Raw genomic sequence first — 14,497 nt, 5'->3', positions numbered from 1 at the left:
TGTATTTCAAGACGGATGGATGGAATTTAAGAGGAACGGTAAGAGTTGGAGTTTTCTGTTGGAATCTTCAGACTATCAGACCTACATGTCTTTCAAGCGGAGTTGGATGCCATCAAGATGGTTGGATGTCGTCAAGGTAGCAGTGGATGTACTGCTTTTAAGTGCCGATCGGCTTTACTGTCTTCGAGTTCGCTAATTGTGCTCTCAAAAATATTCGAGAAGTGCAGGACTTCATTAGCAATAGCTTCAAGCTTCTTTTATATTAGACTTGTAATGTTGCTTGGTCACAGCGAAATCCCTGCAAACTGAAATGCTGATAAGAGAGCACCCTCCCACAATTTCATGCGACTCGAAGCTATTGGTTGTCCGACGCGTTCTGGCGTTGGATCTTTGGACCTCCAGTAAGCTCAGCAAGCATTAGTTAATAACTAGAACTTGTGCGACTGCGAGTTCCTTCTGAACCGCAAAAGGTCTTCCGAACTACTGGCTCTTAGCAAAGCCAACCTTGTCGGAATTGTTAAGAGTTCTGACATCGTCGCTTAGGTTTAATATTCTATCGGAAGCTGTATGAAGAAAGGCGTGCTGGAACCATCTTGTCACTTTCTTTTCCTTTGCAGGGTTTTGGCCAGACTTTGATTGAAATATCACTGAAGAGACACCTTGGGAGAACCCAGCCTTAAGCTCAAAACGCTTCGTCGGTCTATGAGGATCTGGTGACACACTTTTGCGAGTTTATGGGTAACTCAAAGGACAAATATCTGTTCAAGTGAGATCCATCGATTTTGGATCAACCCCACGACCTAACCTAACCGAAAATTTATTTATAAGAATGTTAAACTGAGACTCTAATATCGCCATGTTGCATTACTTCATGATATAAGAGTCAATGTCTTATGCGTTTACTACTTATTCAGATTTGATTTGAGAGCCGTTCTAGGTCTCCTTTTAACCTTCCTAAAATTCTATTTCAATAGCTGTTTCATCAGCCTAGCAAAGGTCAGCCAGGAAGCAGCGTACGCTCACTCTTATCACGTTGACCCCTACAATGTTACTTACATAGATGATAACCGCCAAATCGAGTCGTGGATTTTCCGTGCTATCCTTGCTGCCATTGTCGAACACGGTAAAGGAGGTACCGAACACATTCGAACGCAACTTTCCACAAAAACCCTCGGCGTTACGTGACAAGTCTGTGGGATCGCAGCTGATAATATAATTGGATGTTTTGCTCTTCTTTCGCTTGCGTCCTAAAAAAAATGTAAAAAAAAGGATCACAAAAAATGAAGCACATTTTCCAACACGCTTACCGCCCAAGAGAAATATTTTCTTGCCGTAATCGCGCTCCAAATGCAAATAATAGATCGGAAATAGGCCACGATCCATGCCTTTGCGATCGCGCGTTATGCGACACTTGAAAAGCACACCCTGTGACGCTGGCTGCATGACGAACTGTTCGATGTTGCCGACAAGATCACCTTCCGGTTCGCCGCTGGCATCCGCTGACGAGTTGGTTTGCTGCGCACTGTTCGAATAGTTGGCAGTGTTATTAGCCGAACCGGCGCCGGTCGAGTGCGCCGAAGTGCTGCGTGCACCGGCGATCGAATTGGTGGTGGTGTTGGTTTGTGATGCGATGCTATTGGCAATGCTGTGATTCAATGGCATGATGGGTGCCGCTTCCTCGATATTCCGATTCACATAATCATCTTCGTCCAATGTGCTGCTATCCTGATCGTGACTATATGAGCGTTGTTGATGTTGTTGTAATTGTTGGCGTTGCTTTTGTCGTTGCCCATTGCTGCTCACATGATTGACGGGACTGCTTTCGTCATCTTCGAGTTCGTGTGAGGAAATCTCTTCGATTAAATCTGTAGGCACAACGGAAGATGTGCAAAAATAAGTGATAAAGTTAAATTGGAACTTTCAAAAGCAGAAAACAAAAACAACAACGTCTTTGTATTTCATTTATTTACCATCCTGATTGATGATATGTCCTGTCATCTGGGCTGTCCGCGGGCGCATATTGTTCGTAAAGCTGACACCATGCTGACGACCATTCGTGCTGGTTGCATTGTGGCTGGCGTTGACGGTGGTCGCATTCGTATTCGTAGCTGTGACGCCGGTGGTGTTACTTAATAATTGATCGGGATTGTGTGGCGAACTGATGAATTGCATTGGACCATCGTAGGCATGCAGCTCGCGGCCGGTGGCCGTTGATGTGCGCAGCCCCGACATGGGACGGGTTATTTGTAAGTCACTTGCCTGCACCATGCCCGGCGAGGCGCGCTTTTGTCGTATATACGCTTCCATTAGCAGGCGCTGCAACACAGAATGTAAGAAGGCTCATTAATATATGTATGAGAGAAATAAAAGTTAAAGAAATATTGTCGAGATGGCAGCCACTGGGACTCGCATGCAATCATAAACTACTGTGAGTCCTCTGAGCTCAGAAGTTGTATATATGTATGTATCTATACAAGTATTACTCTTTTTGTTACTTCCATCAATTATCTTTTTCTTTCCACATATATTATGTAAGCATATTCCTCAGTGGTGTCCTATTCTCTTAGGACCATTATTAAGAGAACATACGAGTTTTTGGGGTTGGCATTAATTTTTAAAAATTTTTTCTCACATGATATTGTACATATAATATGTACAAGCTAACAAAGGAAAGCGGCTTAGCCGTTAACAATAGTTAAACTGAAAGCTTTCATGGAAGGCAAATATTGAAGAGAAGGTAAATCGGTATCGGCTTTTTATATTGCTGTAAAGGGACTATAGGGAAAAGGTGGGGGTTGTAAAGCACTGGAAAGCTGAGTGTATGAAGGGGTCCGAATAATGACACGCTGAAATTCTTTCCTCCTTCAGCAGAATTCCTGAAAACTTAGATCACTGTGTTACAGAGGTCATTGGTGGCGGCTTTTTCTCTGCCCTGCTCGACGAGGGGTCTAGGGAGATTTCGCTAGAGAAGGGGCGCAGAAATTTTTTACGGATGGATCGAACCTAAGAGGGAGGATTAGAGAGCTCGTTTTCTGTAAGGAGCACTTCTTCATCAGTTTCTGTGCGACCGTTAGATCCTTCTCGCTTAGAGTAGAACGCAATAAGTCTACTGAACTTCTTGCCCTGAGCGAAGTTGCCGCAATCGTAAGAGTTTTCACTGGACACTGTCCAATAAGCATTCGGGCGGTAAAGCTTAATGTTCGTGTGGGACGCTAGTTGCCAAAGTTGTATGAAGGAGGGTGAGTTGAACACATCATGGCACTTTCTTTGTCATTGTTCCGCCTTTTCAATACTGAGGGTAAAACATCTCCATAATCTTACCTTCGGCGAACCAACAGACATAGTCGAAACTGATATTAATCGTTTCAATCAATTTGTGGTAGATCCAAAGCGCTTTGTCGATTTTAAGGGGTCTTATGATTAAGTTTTTTAGGAGTTCTAGGTACCACAACGGACCAGTTGTCCAAACTGTGAAAGGAGGCAGTGCTTAAGATCGATCTCTTAACATAACCTAACCTAACTTACATATATTAAAAGAATATATATATGTTTTTAGATCTTTCTGGTCTCTTTGACTTCTGAAATCTACTAGCACCACTAAAAACTAAATACAAAAAGACTTTAGAGTATTTTTAGGATTCTCCAACCTCTGAGCCTTATATACATATATATAGAATAGTGGGTGTTATTTAGTCGTTTTAGGATTTTCTAACCTCAAAGTCTGCTTCAATTAACTAAATCCTTGAGAGGCGAGCCTTAACTGACCTTTTAAGTGTATAATTATTGTATACTCTCGGTACTGAACTCAATTGAGCTCAATATCATATAATTCTTAGATGCTTCATGCCGTCTGATTCCGGTTTAAGTCTTCGGAGACCGTTGCTCTGGGTAAAGTACCATAAAAGTACGCCAATACGGCAGAAAGTGCGTGTACTTTTACAGTTAAGATAAAGGCGACTAAAATCCTGTATACACTATGACTGTTTTTTGGTTTGCCTCGAAATTAGATAGTATTGTCAGAATAAGTGTTATAATACTCAGCTTGAACTGATATTATAGACTTTGAATGAGATCCCTTCTAATGAAAAGACATTTGAAGTTCAAGAGACAAATATCACCAGTCATTGAGTTTGATGTGTGCTCAACTGGTTGTAGCAAAAGCTCAAGGTCTGATCGGAGACTTAAATCTGGTATCACGAGGAGCAGCTAGAACTTAGAGTTCGCTCTGATCTCCTCATTGGGTTTGGCCCTTTGGGGAGTCACGTAGTGGCTGTGGTTTAAACCTAAAGGCAGGCAGAATTGAAAATTCCATTCTGTGGAGTCACACGGCGGAAGGGTGCCGGACCTGCCAGAGGTTTAGATCGGCCTCGAAACGCCAATTGGAGATTCCAAGCGAAGCCGGGTCTTTCTCCGCCTGGTTTTTCCGACCGAATGGAGGTCTTCCTATTCCTCTGCTTCCCCCAGCGGGTACTGTTTCGAATACTTTCAGAGCTGGAGTGTTTTCGTCCAGAACGGGAATAATGAGCGAGTTATAGAGTTTGGTTTTTTGGTTCGTCGAGAGAGGACTTTGGAACCAAATATGTAATATTTGCAAAAAGCATGTATTGTATGGGGGGCTGATCAACGCATTGTTTTGATCTATGTGCTTTTAGGTACCGTGAGGTTAGGCCGTCAACGGCAAGTACTCACGTAAAACATAGCGACTGTTATCCACCTGTACATACTGAACGACCAAAATCAAGTTCTTGTGAGAAAATTTTTTGCATTTTTGAAGGCTGTTTTTGCTACGATGCAACTGAACTTAACTTTTTTTTCTCGGTTTTAGTGTGTAATATTTTTTTCAGTGTATGCCTATTCAGCGAGTGCCTATAGCAATTGAACTGTTTCGCTGATTACACATGAAATACAGCGCGCGTATTCCACTTTTGGGGGAAAAACAAGTGGCTATTGAAATGCATACATACATACATATGTATGTACATGCACAGTTGGGTCAAATGCGCTGCAGGTGCAACACAACAAAACAATTAGTGAATGTATCAGAGAATTTGCCATGTAATGCGAATTGAATCACATCAAAATGCATGGAAAATTAAATGAAAAGTGGTTAAGGCCAGATTTTTTTATTTAATTTTAAAAACAATTGCGATTTTGTTGTTGAACAAGCATTTTTCAGCGCATAAGCGAGCATTTGTTGAAGGCTTTCATTGAACGGGGGCGAATTTCAAGTTCAATGAGGGAAGCTAGCGAGATTGGCTTGTCACACACACGCCTACATACATATATTCTATGTATATTATGTGCGAAAATGTTTGCTTGAAAAAGTGAGCAGTTTAACGCTTCAACATGACAGCTCAGCTATTCTTTTTTGTGCTCACAATACCCAAATCTACGTACATATGTGTATGTAAATATGTTGGTATGTGTAAGTGGATTGCCTTCGATATGTCCACTGCCATTTTTTCAGTTTTTTCGATGTCATTGTTGTTGCTGCTGTAAGTGATAAATTGCAATCGATGTCAATATAATTAATTTTAATGGTTTCGGACATGATTTCTTCATTTGCGTATTTGGCTGTGAGAGAAGCAGTTCACACATATCATACATAGTTACTCGTGTATATTACACTTGCGTGCCTTGTAAACCAATCTACGTACATATACATAGATATATGTAGGATTTCAAATATACCTACTTCCCCTGTAACTATAAAAAAGAAAGCATTTCTGTGAGTCCCTCATTTGCTGCCGCAGACTGTATATACTTCGCTTTGCTCAAACCAAATGTCATCATTTTTGAAGAAATATGGACCGACGATTCTACCGGCCCACAAACCACACCAAACCCTCATTTTTCTGGATAAAATGGCAGCTTTTGTATCTTTTCAAGTCCAATTTTGCTTGTTTACATATCCATTGAGCCGGAAATGGGCCTAATCGCTGAACAAAATTTGGCTCGAAAACGTCGGATCTTCTTGGAACTTTTCAAGAGCCCATAGAGCGAAGTGATTTCGCTTGGGAAGGTCGAACGGCTTCTGGGTTTGCACAAGCTGTATCTTCTACGCTTTCAATTTAAGATCACAAAGTTAACAGTACAGGTAGCAGGAGCTGTACTGCTCCGAAGTGCAGCTTGTTTCAGAGAAGAGTGCATTCATTCCGATGGCCGAGTGGCTATATGACTGACTTTCCTTGACTGTCCACTCAAAAGTAAAAAAGACTTCATTAGCAGCATTAGCATTAGCACTAACTTCAAGTTGCTTTCTTTCATAAATATTAGTCTTGTCGGGTTGTCGGTTAACAGCGGTATCGTCAGAAAATGCAAAGACGATGAGCTTGCTAGAGAGGGTACCCTTTTTCCAATTTCAACCGATTGGTAGAGGTAGGTTTTCTGATGTTTTCTTGCGTGCTGACGTTGGATCTTTGGTACTTTAGTGAGTTCAACAAATCCTTCTGGCCCAGAGGGAACTGTAAGAGGTCTTCCGAACTATTGGCTCTTAGCAAAGCCTTGGTAATTTCTCCCCTATTGTCTAACTTTTGCCAGACTGAGTTTAAGATAGCTCTGTAGACCTTATTTTGGCGAACTAAACGAAGTGGCTGGGACGCCATTGATAGATTTTTGGTAAGCTCAAACAATATGTCGATCTACATATTACATATAAGGAGCTGATGATCCACTTTTAAGAGTTTATGAGTAACACAAAAGACGAATATACAAGTGAGATCCAACGAATTTGTAGCAACCCTACGACCTAATCCAACCTAAGTTCCTTTTTTTGTGAAACAACTTCATGGCCTGTGCCAAATACGATACATAATGGTCAGTATTGATTCTATAGATGATCAAATTCAAATGTAAATAAATACGAGTAGTAATGATGAAGCGAACTTGGCTAATGAAATCGTATATGCCGAGGCAGTCATCGAAAAGCAAAAAACAGAAAACAGTGCAAATTACAACAAATACCTTTTAGAGCAAATAAAGCAATTAATTCACGGTTATCAAACATGATTTACGGACATATGTATATGTGTATGTGTAATGCGGTTAAAAATTAAAAATAACTGTAGATTGCACCCTCAAAACTGTGTTCCATACCAATCAACCAGCCATATCTCTGTCTGCTCACGTTCTTCACGCTCGTACAGGTGTGTATAGCGCAATTTATTTGCACAAAAGCGGAAATTGTGGGTAGTTTTGGAAAATCAGTGAGCACAGCTACTTGTTGCTAAATGCCAAAATCAGCCACAACCACGTATCCCTCGCCGTAAACTTCTATAAACACGAGCTATGTATCACCCGTTCAACACGAGCAGCGTTTGGAAACGTGCAAAGAATGCTGACTCGCCAGCAGTGTTATCGCTTTGCTTTGTTGTAAAGGGTGATTTTTTAAGAGCTTGATAACTTTTTAAAAAAAAAAAACGCATAAAATTTGCAAAATCTCATCGGTTCTTTATTTGAAACGTTAGATTGGTTCATGACATTTACTTTTTGAAGATAATTTCATTTAAATGTTGACCGCGGCTGCGTCTTAGGTGGTCCATTCGTAAAGTCCAATTTTGGGCAACTTTTTCGAGCATTTCGGCCGGAATAGCCCGAATTTCTTCGGAAATGTTGTCTTCCAAAGCTGGAATAGTTGCTGGCTTATTTCTGTAGACTTTAGACTTGACGTAGCCCCACAAAAAATAGTCTAAAGGCGTTAAATCGCATGATCTTGGTGGCCAACTTACGGGTCCATTTCTTGAGATGAATTGTTGTCCGAAGTTTTCCCTCAAAATGGCCATAGAATCGCGAGCTGTGTGGCATGTAGCGCCATCTTGTTGAAACCACATGTCAACCAAGTTCAGTTCTTCCATTTTTGGCAACAAAAAGTTTGTTAGCATCGAACGATAGCGATCGCCATTCACCGTAACGTTGCGTCCAACAGCATCTTTGAAAAAATACGGTCCAATGATTCAACCAGCGTACAAACCACACCAAACAGTGCATTTTTCGGGATGCATGGGCAGTTCTTGAACGGCTTCTGGTTGCTCTTCACCCCAAATGCGGCAATTTTGCTTATTTACGTAGCCATTCAACCAGAAATGAGCCTCATCGCTGAACAAAATTTGTCGATAAAAAAGCGGATTACGGAACACTGATTTTGGTAATAAAATTCAATGATTTGCAAGCGTTGCTCGTTAGTAAGTCTATTCATGATGAAATGTCAAAGCATACTGAGCATCTTTCTCTTTGACACCATGTCTGAAATCCCACGTGATCTGTCAAATACTAATGCATGAAAATCCTAACCTCAAAAAAATCACCCGTTACAAGAACACACGTGATCATCATAATTGCCACACATAATTGAATGATTATTTGAATTATTTCGTTGGATAGCTGTTCGCTGTTTATTGGGGTTTATGAACTCATAAATCTTTAATTAGTCGGTGCGCGCGGTAGTGGGGAGCGATTGCCGAGGGCTTGTTGTTGTGCATAATAGCTTCGTGTAATCAGAGATACCGTAATTTGCTGTATTTCATAATTAATTTGCATAAAATGCCTCGGGCTAATCTGATCTGTATAGCTGAAGCCTACAACTACTTCGTTATGAGTTTACGGTACACAAATTTGTATAGAAATTATATCATATTAATTCCAAAAATGTCGGTAATCTAAGCGTAAGACCGCGACCAAACGTTTCGCTATGGTGGCCGCTCCGTCAGCTGTAAAAATAGTCAATGCAGGGTTGCATTGCACATGGAAATCCGAAAATTATAAAATTCTTCTGTGTGAGACTGAAAGTATTTCGTGGTGCTGTTCCTTTTTGCTGTTTGACGCCAATTGGAGATTCTAAGAGTAGCTAAGTCCTTCTCCATCTGGTCTTACAACAGAATGGGGATCTTCCTCTTTCTCTGTTTCCACCGACGGGTACTGCGTCGAATACTTCCAGAGCTGAAGTGTTTTCATGAATTCGAACGACATGACCGAGCCAGCGTAGCCGCTGTCTCTTAATTCACTGAACTTCGTCAATGTCGTCGTAGATATCGTACAGCTCATCGTTCCATCGTTTGCGGTATTCACCGTTGCCAATGCGCAACGGACCATACATCTTCCGCAGAACGCCGACTCATCAGTTGTTGTCATTGTCCAAGTCGCGTGCGAGCCAAGTTGGTTTCTCCTCCTTTATTACCAGACACATTTGCTTTGCTTCGCCTTATTTGAAACTACGTTTGGTACCTTACGGCTCGGAGAGGTCCTTCCCCATCCCGACGTGATCTAGTGACTGATACCCAGAGCATATTTAAATTATGGATAGTACACTTCTCCATCTTGCTGATTGGCTCGATTAAAAAGTGCAATCTATAGTTTGACAGCTATGGGTCACTTCTATAAAAGCCCTTGAATTTAGACATTTCGAATACTCCATAATTTGCTTAACATTACTGCGCTAAAATAGTAACCAGTCTATAGGTTAGAGGAAATGCTGAGCTGTGAATTTGTTATCGTATTCGATGATTGGTCATGAAATTCTGCACACAATGGCGAAGATCAGCCAAGCAATTCGAAATTTAGGAATCAGAGTTGAAGTTTTTGGTTGAGAGGGCTGTTGCAGTTGAATTACGCAACAAGTTGCTGCAAATTTATCAACAGAAAAGTAGAATATGAAGCTCGTGAGCTAAGGGTTACTTCTATAAAAGCAAGAGGAATATTGGTACGGTATTTTCGAAAAATTTTCTGCAGTGAAAGTTGTACTTTTCGAATACTTTTTAACTTGCTGCGAAAAATAGTAACCAGTCGAAGGGTTAGATGAAATGCTGAGCAGTGAATTTGATATCGTTCAAAGAATGCATCTTAGTTGTAGCATTCTATACAAACAAGCAAAGATAATCAGTTAAGGGACTTGACATTAAGGACTCAAACTTAAAGTTTTTGGTCGCACCTGCCCTACTGTACAAAAGTCATATTAGAATTTGGGGTTAGCAGGTTAATGCACATGCTTCCGCCCCAGTATGTTGTACAATTGACATTGAATTTTGAATTTTAGCATTGCCGGTAAGCGCAACAAAGGTCATTAAGTCGGGATTGGGGCGCGCGGGTACAGTGCGCATGCTTATTGCTACTAATTCACTTGGAAATGTGTGGTCTTGGTGGTCGAACCTTCGACGGTTGATGGCGCAGTACAGCGCTCAGCAAAATTATTCACTTGTTTCATTTACCAACGATTAGGTTTTAGTAAATCCAACGCTGATAAGCGCGGTACAATTTGTGTGTCGATTGTTGCTTTTGTTGTTATTGCTAGGTGAAATGATAGTTTGTGGGAAACTTTATAGCGATCAGTGCATTTTTCGACGTCAAACGAGCACAACGAATAAGTCGCGAAACCACAGCGAGTGAGAATAATAAAAATATTGCAAGAAATATTTAAAATAATAAAAACAAAAATAAAAATAAATAAAAAATAAAAAATAAAAAATTAAAAAAGCAATAGTGAACTAAACAACAAACGTTGTCATAAACCTTTATTAGCGATTTTATAAAAATAACGTTTGTTGGTAGCAAAGCAAAATAGCTCATAAATCTTAAACGATAGAAGTACTGAGCGCTCATATACTTTCCGTAAAGTACAGCGAAGTTGATAAAACAATCTACAGCCAATCTGCGGCTAAGATAAGCATAAGCGCCCAGGTGAAAACTTACAAATTTAAAACTCAAAGAAATGAATAAATTCGCGGTGAACGCGCAGATAGAGCGCGATTAAGTGGACAGCAGGCATAGTGTGCGCGCAACACCAGCGCTAGTGAAAAACGCCGCGTCAAGGACAATAACTGAGCGCCGCGCTTAAAGTTTTTAAAAAAATATAGACGCTTAAATTAAAGTGTACAGTTTTTGTAGCGCGCTACTATGTTTTCGCTCGCTAAACTTTGCGCGCTCTGCGCTGTGCTAAGCATTTTCGCTGGGCTACCGCGCGCCGCGCAGTGCGATTCTTCATACTACGAAAAGTATTACACAGCGCGCCGCTTTATACCGCTCAAGCGCAACTCGCTGATACCGTATAACTTTAGCGTTTCGCTTAACGAACAACCGCTGGCCAGCTATGAGCTCGTCGCTATGGTCGGCGATGTCAAACAGTTGGGCGCTTGGCGCGCCGACAAGGCGATCCTATTGAATCGCACGCAGGATCATCGCGTGTGGACGGCCGGCGTAGCGCTGCCGGTGAACACCACCATCAATTATCGCTACTTCATTGCGGCCATAGACAATACAACGGGTGTAGTGCAGGTGCGCCGCTGGGAATCACATATAAATGCGCGCAGCTTTCAAGTGGGCACTGTGGCGGGCAATCGCAGCGACACATGCGGTTGGATCGATCCGCAGCGGCGTGAACTGCAACGCGGTTGGCTAAATGCGGGCAATATTGTACAATTCAAGCTGTTTCGCAATCCGTTGCAAGTGAATGAAACGAGTGCGGGTAATGAGGAGTTGCGTTTCAAGTTGCAGCCGGTCGAGCCGTGTCGCTTGTCCGCCATATTGCCCTCGGCGAAGGCGCACACAGAGTACGTGCGTATGGTGTACGGTGACAGTTACTTGCGCACGCAACCGGAGTTTGGTGTGCCCTACAAGCCCAACGATATATTGATATTTCAGACGACAGTGTCGCAGTTGGATACTGTCGCGTATCTGTTGAAGCTGTACGCGACACAGAATGATAATGAGCTTGTGCGTTTGATAGGCTATCAGTATATATATCCGGAGTTTTTGAAAGGCACCGAAGGCCGTTTCACTATCAATCTCTTATCGCCCGTGTGGCTAAATGCTATCGGCAGTTTGGATGTACAGTATTTGGTAATTAAACCCTTGCCGAACTCGACTGTCGATTTTCATACTTCTTTTGTGGATTACTGGCGCAGCAATTGGACGTCATTGGATGTGGGACATCGTGGTTTGGGTAAGAGTCTGAAGCAGGCAACTAATGCGCCAGCAATAATTGAGAATACGGTGGCGTCTATGAAGGCCTCCACAGAGCTGGGCGCTGATTTGGTCGAATTCGATGTGATGTTAACTAGCGATTTGGTGCCAGTGATTTACCATGACTACTACATCTATGTTTGTATGGATCCCAAGACGCCCACCAGCAAAGCTGATCTCACCGAAGTACTAATCAAAGATATCACCTATGAGCAGTTAAAGAATTTGAAAACCTATCAGGTGGTGGGCAATAAGATCATCGAATATCCGGCGCACAATAATGTGGAGCAAGAGGATCAACGACTCTTCCCGCTGTTTGAAGATTTCCTCACCAAAGTGAATAAGTCGGTGGGTTTCAACATTGAAATCAAATGGCCGCAGCTGACAGTGAATGGTGAGCTCGAAAGCGTACAAACTATCGATAAGAATACCTATGTGGACCGCATATTGGATGTGATGTTGCGTCACGGTTGCGGTCGTCTGAGCTTCTTCTCAAGTTTCGATGCCGACATTTGCACGCTGTTGCGTTACAAACAGAATATATATCCGGTCATGTTTCTCTCATCCACCATACTCGGCGTTTATGCGGATCCACGCGCGGACACACTGTACGACACCATCAATAATGCGCAAGCTTTCGACTTGGCTGGCATTGTGCCAAATGCCGTGCATATAAAGAACGATCCAAAATGGATTAAAATAGCGAAAAGGCAGGGTAAAAAGGTCTTCCTTTGGGGTGATGAGCTCAAGAATACCGAAACGATTGAATGGTTCAAGGCGCAAGCTCCAACTGGTGTGATTTATGATCGTGTGGACTTATGGTTGCCAGCGAATAAGCGTAGCGCTTTCGAGCTCGAAGCTGATTTGCCCGATTTCTTCCGTTTGCAATGTTCGCCGAATCAGCAGAAACCTGTGAACTCAACTATCGAGAGTATACTTAGTAATGTGAATTTGTTGTAGTTCTTTTGCCTAGTGTTAATTTGTTTGTAGGTCTTTTGTTGTACAACAAGTAAAACTTGGTTTGAATGTTCCTTATTTTCTTGTGTGAAAATCTTTTGTGTTTTATTTTGCACTTTTTGAGAAAATTATAATAAATTTAGGCGCTTCGGCTCAACTTTCTGATGAGAAGGGTTTCGTTTTGGTAGTGAACTTTGGTAAACTAACGGTGAATGCTTTTGAGTTATTACGGCTGCAAAAATTTTGTAACCTTTGAAAGAAGTTCTTAGTTATAAAGCTTTCAACAAATAGTTTCAGTATAAAAAGTTCATCAAAAAAGCTCAAAAAAAAACTCAACAAAAAAGCTCAGCAAAAGCTCAACTTAAACATAATTCTGCGTTTTTACCCCATGCATCTTCTATAAAGTACTCTAAAGAATCGTTAAGGAAGTTTCAATACTTTTCATTATCAGCAGCTTGAAGCACGGACGAGAATTCTAAGAAACGATTGAATGGTTCAATGGTTCATGAAATTTTGTTCCGGAGAACTTCAAGATTATCTACGACATACGATGCAGCCCTCATTGGTTTCGTTTTTATATCTAGGTGCTTCGATGTCTTACCCGAATAGTCACAGGGTCTCTCATACATACTTTTTCATTAATTTTTTTTCGTTAAAAACAGTGTAAGATGGAAATGTGGTTAATCAAATGTCCTCGGGGGTGCTGAAATCTAGTCAAATAGTATGAAAATATTCTGGGCTGATATAAGTTTGATAGTTCAGGGTGTCCAAAGACAAAATAAGACTTGAAATTGACGGCAAGACTCACTGGAGGGATATCGAACAATATAATGGGGAGGATAATGTAAAAGGTATAACTCTGCGAGCTAAAGGGTGATCCATTTTAAGATCTTAAAGAAATAACACAGAAACTTCAAATTTAATGGGAAATATTTATTATTATTCAAAAGAACATTCTTTAGCATTTATTTTTTGAAGATTATCTCTATCAAATGTTAGCAGCGGCTACGTCCCACATGGTCCATCCGTAGAGTCCAATTTTCGATTACTCGTTCGACTAGTAAATGACGAATGACACGCGTGATGTTTTGCTCCGAGGCCTGAATCGAAGCGGGATTGTCTGCATAGACTGTAGACTTTACATACCCTCACAAGAAAACATTTTCATTTCATTTTTGAAGTACTATGGACCGATGATTCCACCGGCCCACAAATCACACCAAACCATTGTTTTTCTGGATGAAATGACTCGTGAATCTCTACAGATTGCTCTTCGTTCCAAATGGGGCTCTTTTGCTTGTTTGCATACCTATTGAACCAGAAATCAGCCTCGTCGTTGAACAAAATTTGGTTCGAAAACTCTGATCTTCTAGGAAAGTTTCCTAATATAATTAGACGATTTGTAAAGGTTGTTCAGGTTCAATTCTTTCGACCGACCTGAACCAACTTTTCACAGTAGAATTAGAAAAATGTTGTAGTCCATTAGGTGAAAAGACACTCTTCAACGTCAAGTATGAGAAAGTTAAGGTCTATTCCGAAATGTCATAATTTTCAGACTTTTACTCCTTGATAACCAAACTATTTTTGAAGC

At 41.3% G+C, this 14,497-nt stretch overlaps 2 protein-coding genes across 3 annotated transcripts in view; one reads left to right on the top strand and one right to left on the bottom strand.

Moving 5' to 3' along the window:
- LOC105226913 (protein king tubby) overlaps positions 1-14,497 on the bottom strand; it is a 110,089-nt gene that overhangs the window by 3,177 nt on the left and 92,415 nt on the right. For both annotated transcript variants that reach the window (XM_049453883.1, XM_011206037.4), the window contains exons 2-4: positions 1,971-2,316; positions 1,308-1,865; positions 1,057-1,247 (exon numbers count right to left, since the gene is read on the bottom strand). In XM_049453883.1, coding sequence (XP_049309840.1) covers positions 1,057-1,247; positions 1,308-1,865; positions 1,971-2,307 — 1,086 coding nt within the window. In that variant the 5' untranslated portion in view covers positions 2,308-2,316. The remainder of the gene's footprint in view (positions 1-1,056; positions 1,248-1,307; positions 1,866-1,970; positions 2,317-14,497) is intronic.
- Positions 10,321-13,000, top strand: LOC105226910 (glycerophosphocholine phosphodiesterase GPCPD1). The gene has a single exon (XM_011206035.4). The coding sequence runs from the start codon at positions 10,885-10,887 to the stop codon at positions 12,907-12,909; it is 2,025 nt and encodes a 674-aa protein (XP_011204337.2). The 5' UTR covers positions 10,321-10,884; the 3' UTR covers positions 12,910-13,000.

This window comes from Bactrocera dorsalis, chromosome 3, assembly GCF_023373825.1.
Source record: "Bactrocera dorsalis isolate Fly_Bdor chromosome 3, ASM2337382v1, whole genome shotgun sequence".
NCBI classification, from domain to species: domain Eukaryota; kingdom Metazoa; phylum Arthropoda; class Insecta; order Diptera; family Tephritidae; genus Bactrocera; species Bactrocera dorsalis.
This window is presented reverse-complemented; position numbering and strand designations above follow the sequence as displayed.

What these genes read in the sequence shown, in the direction of transcription:
- LOC105226910 (XM_011206035.4), top strand. Translation starts at nt 10,885, where the DNA reads ATGTTTTCGCTCGCTAAACTTTGCGCGCTCTGCGCTGTGCTAAGCATT.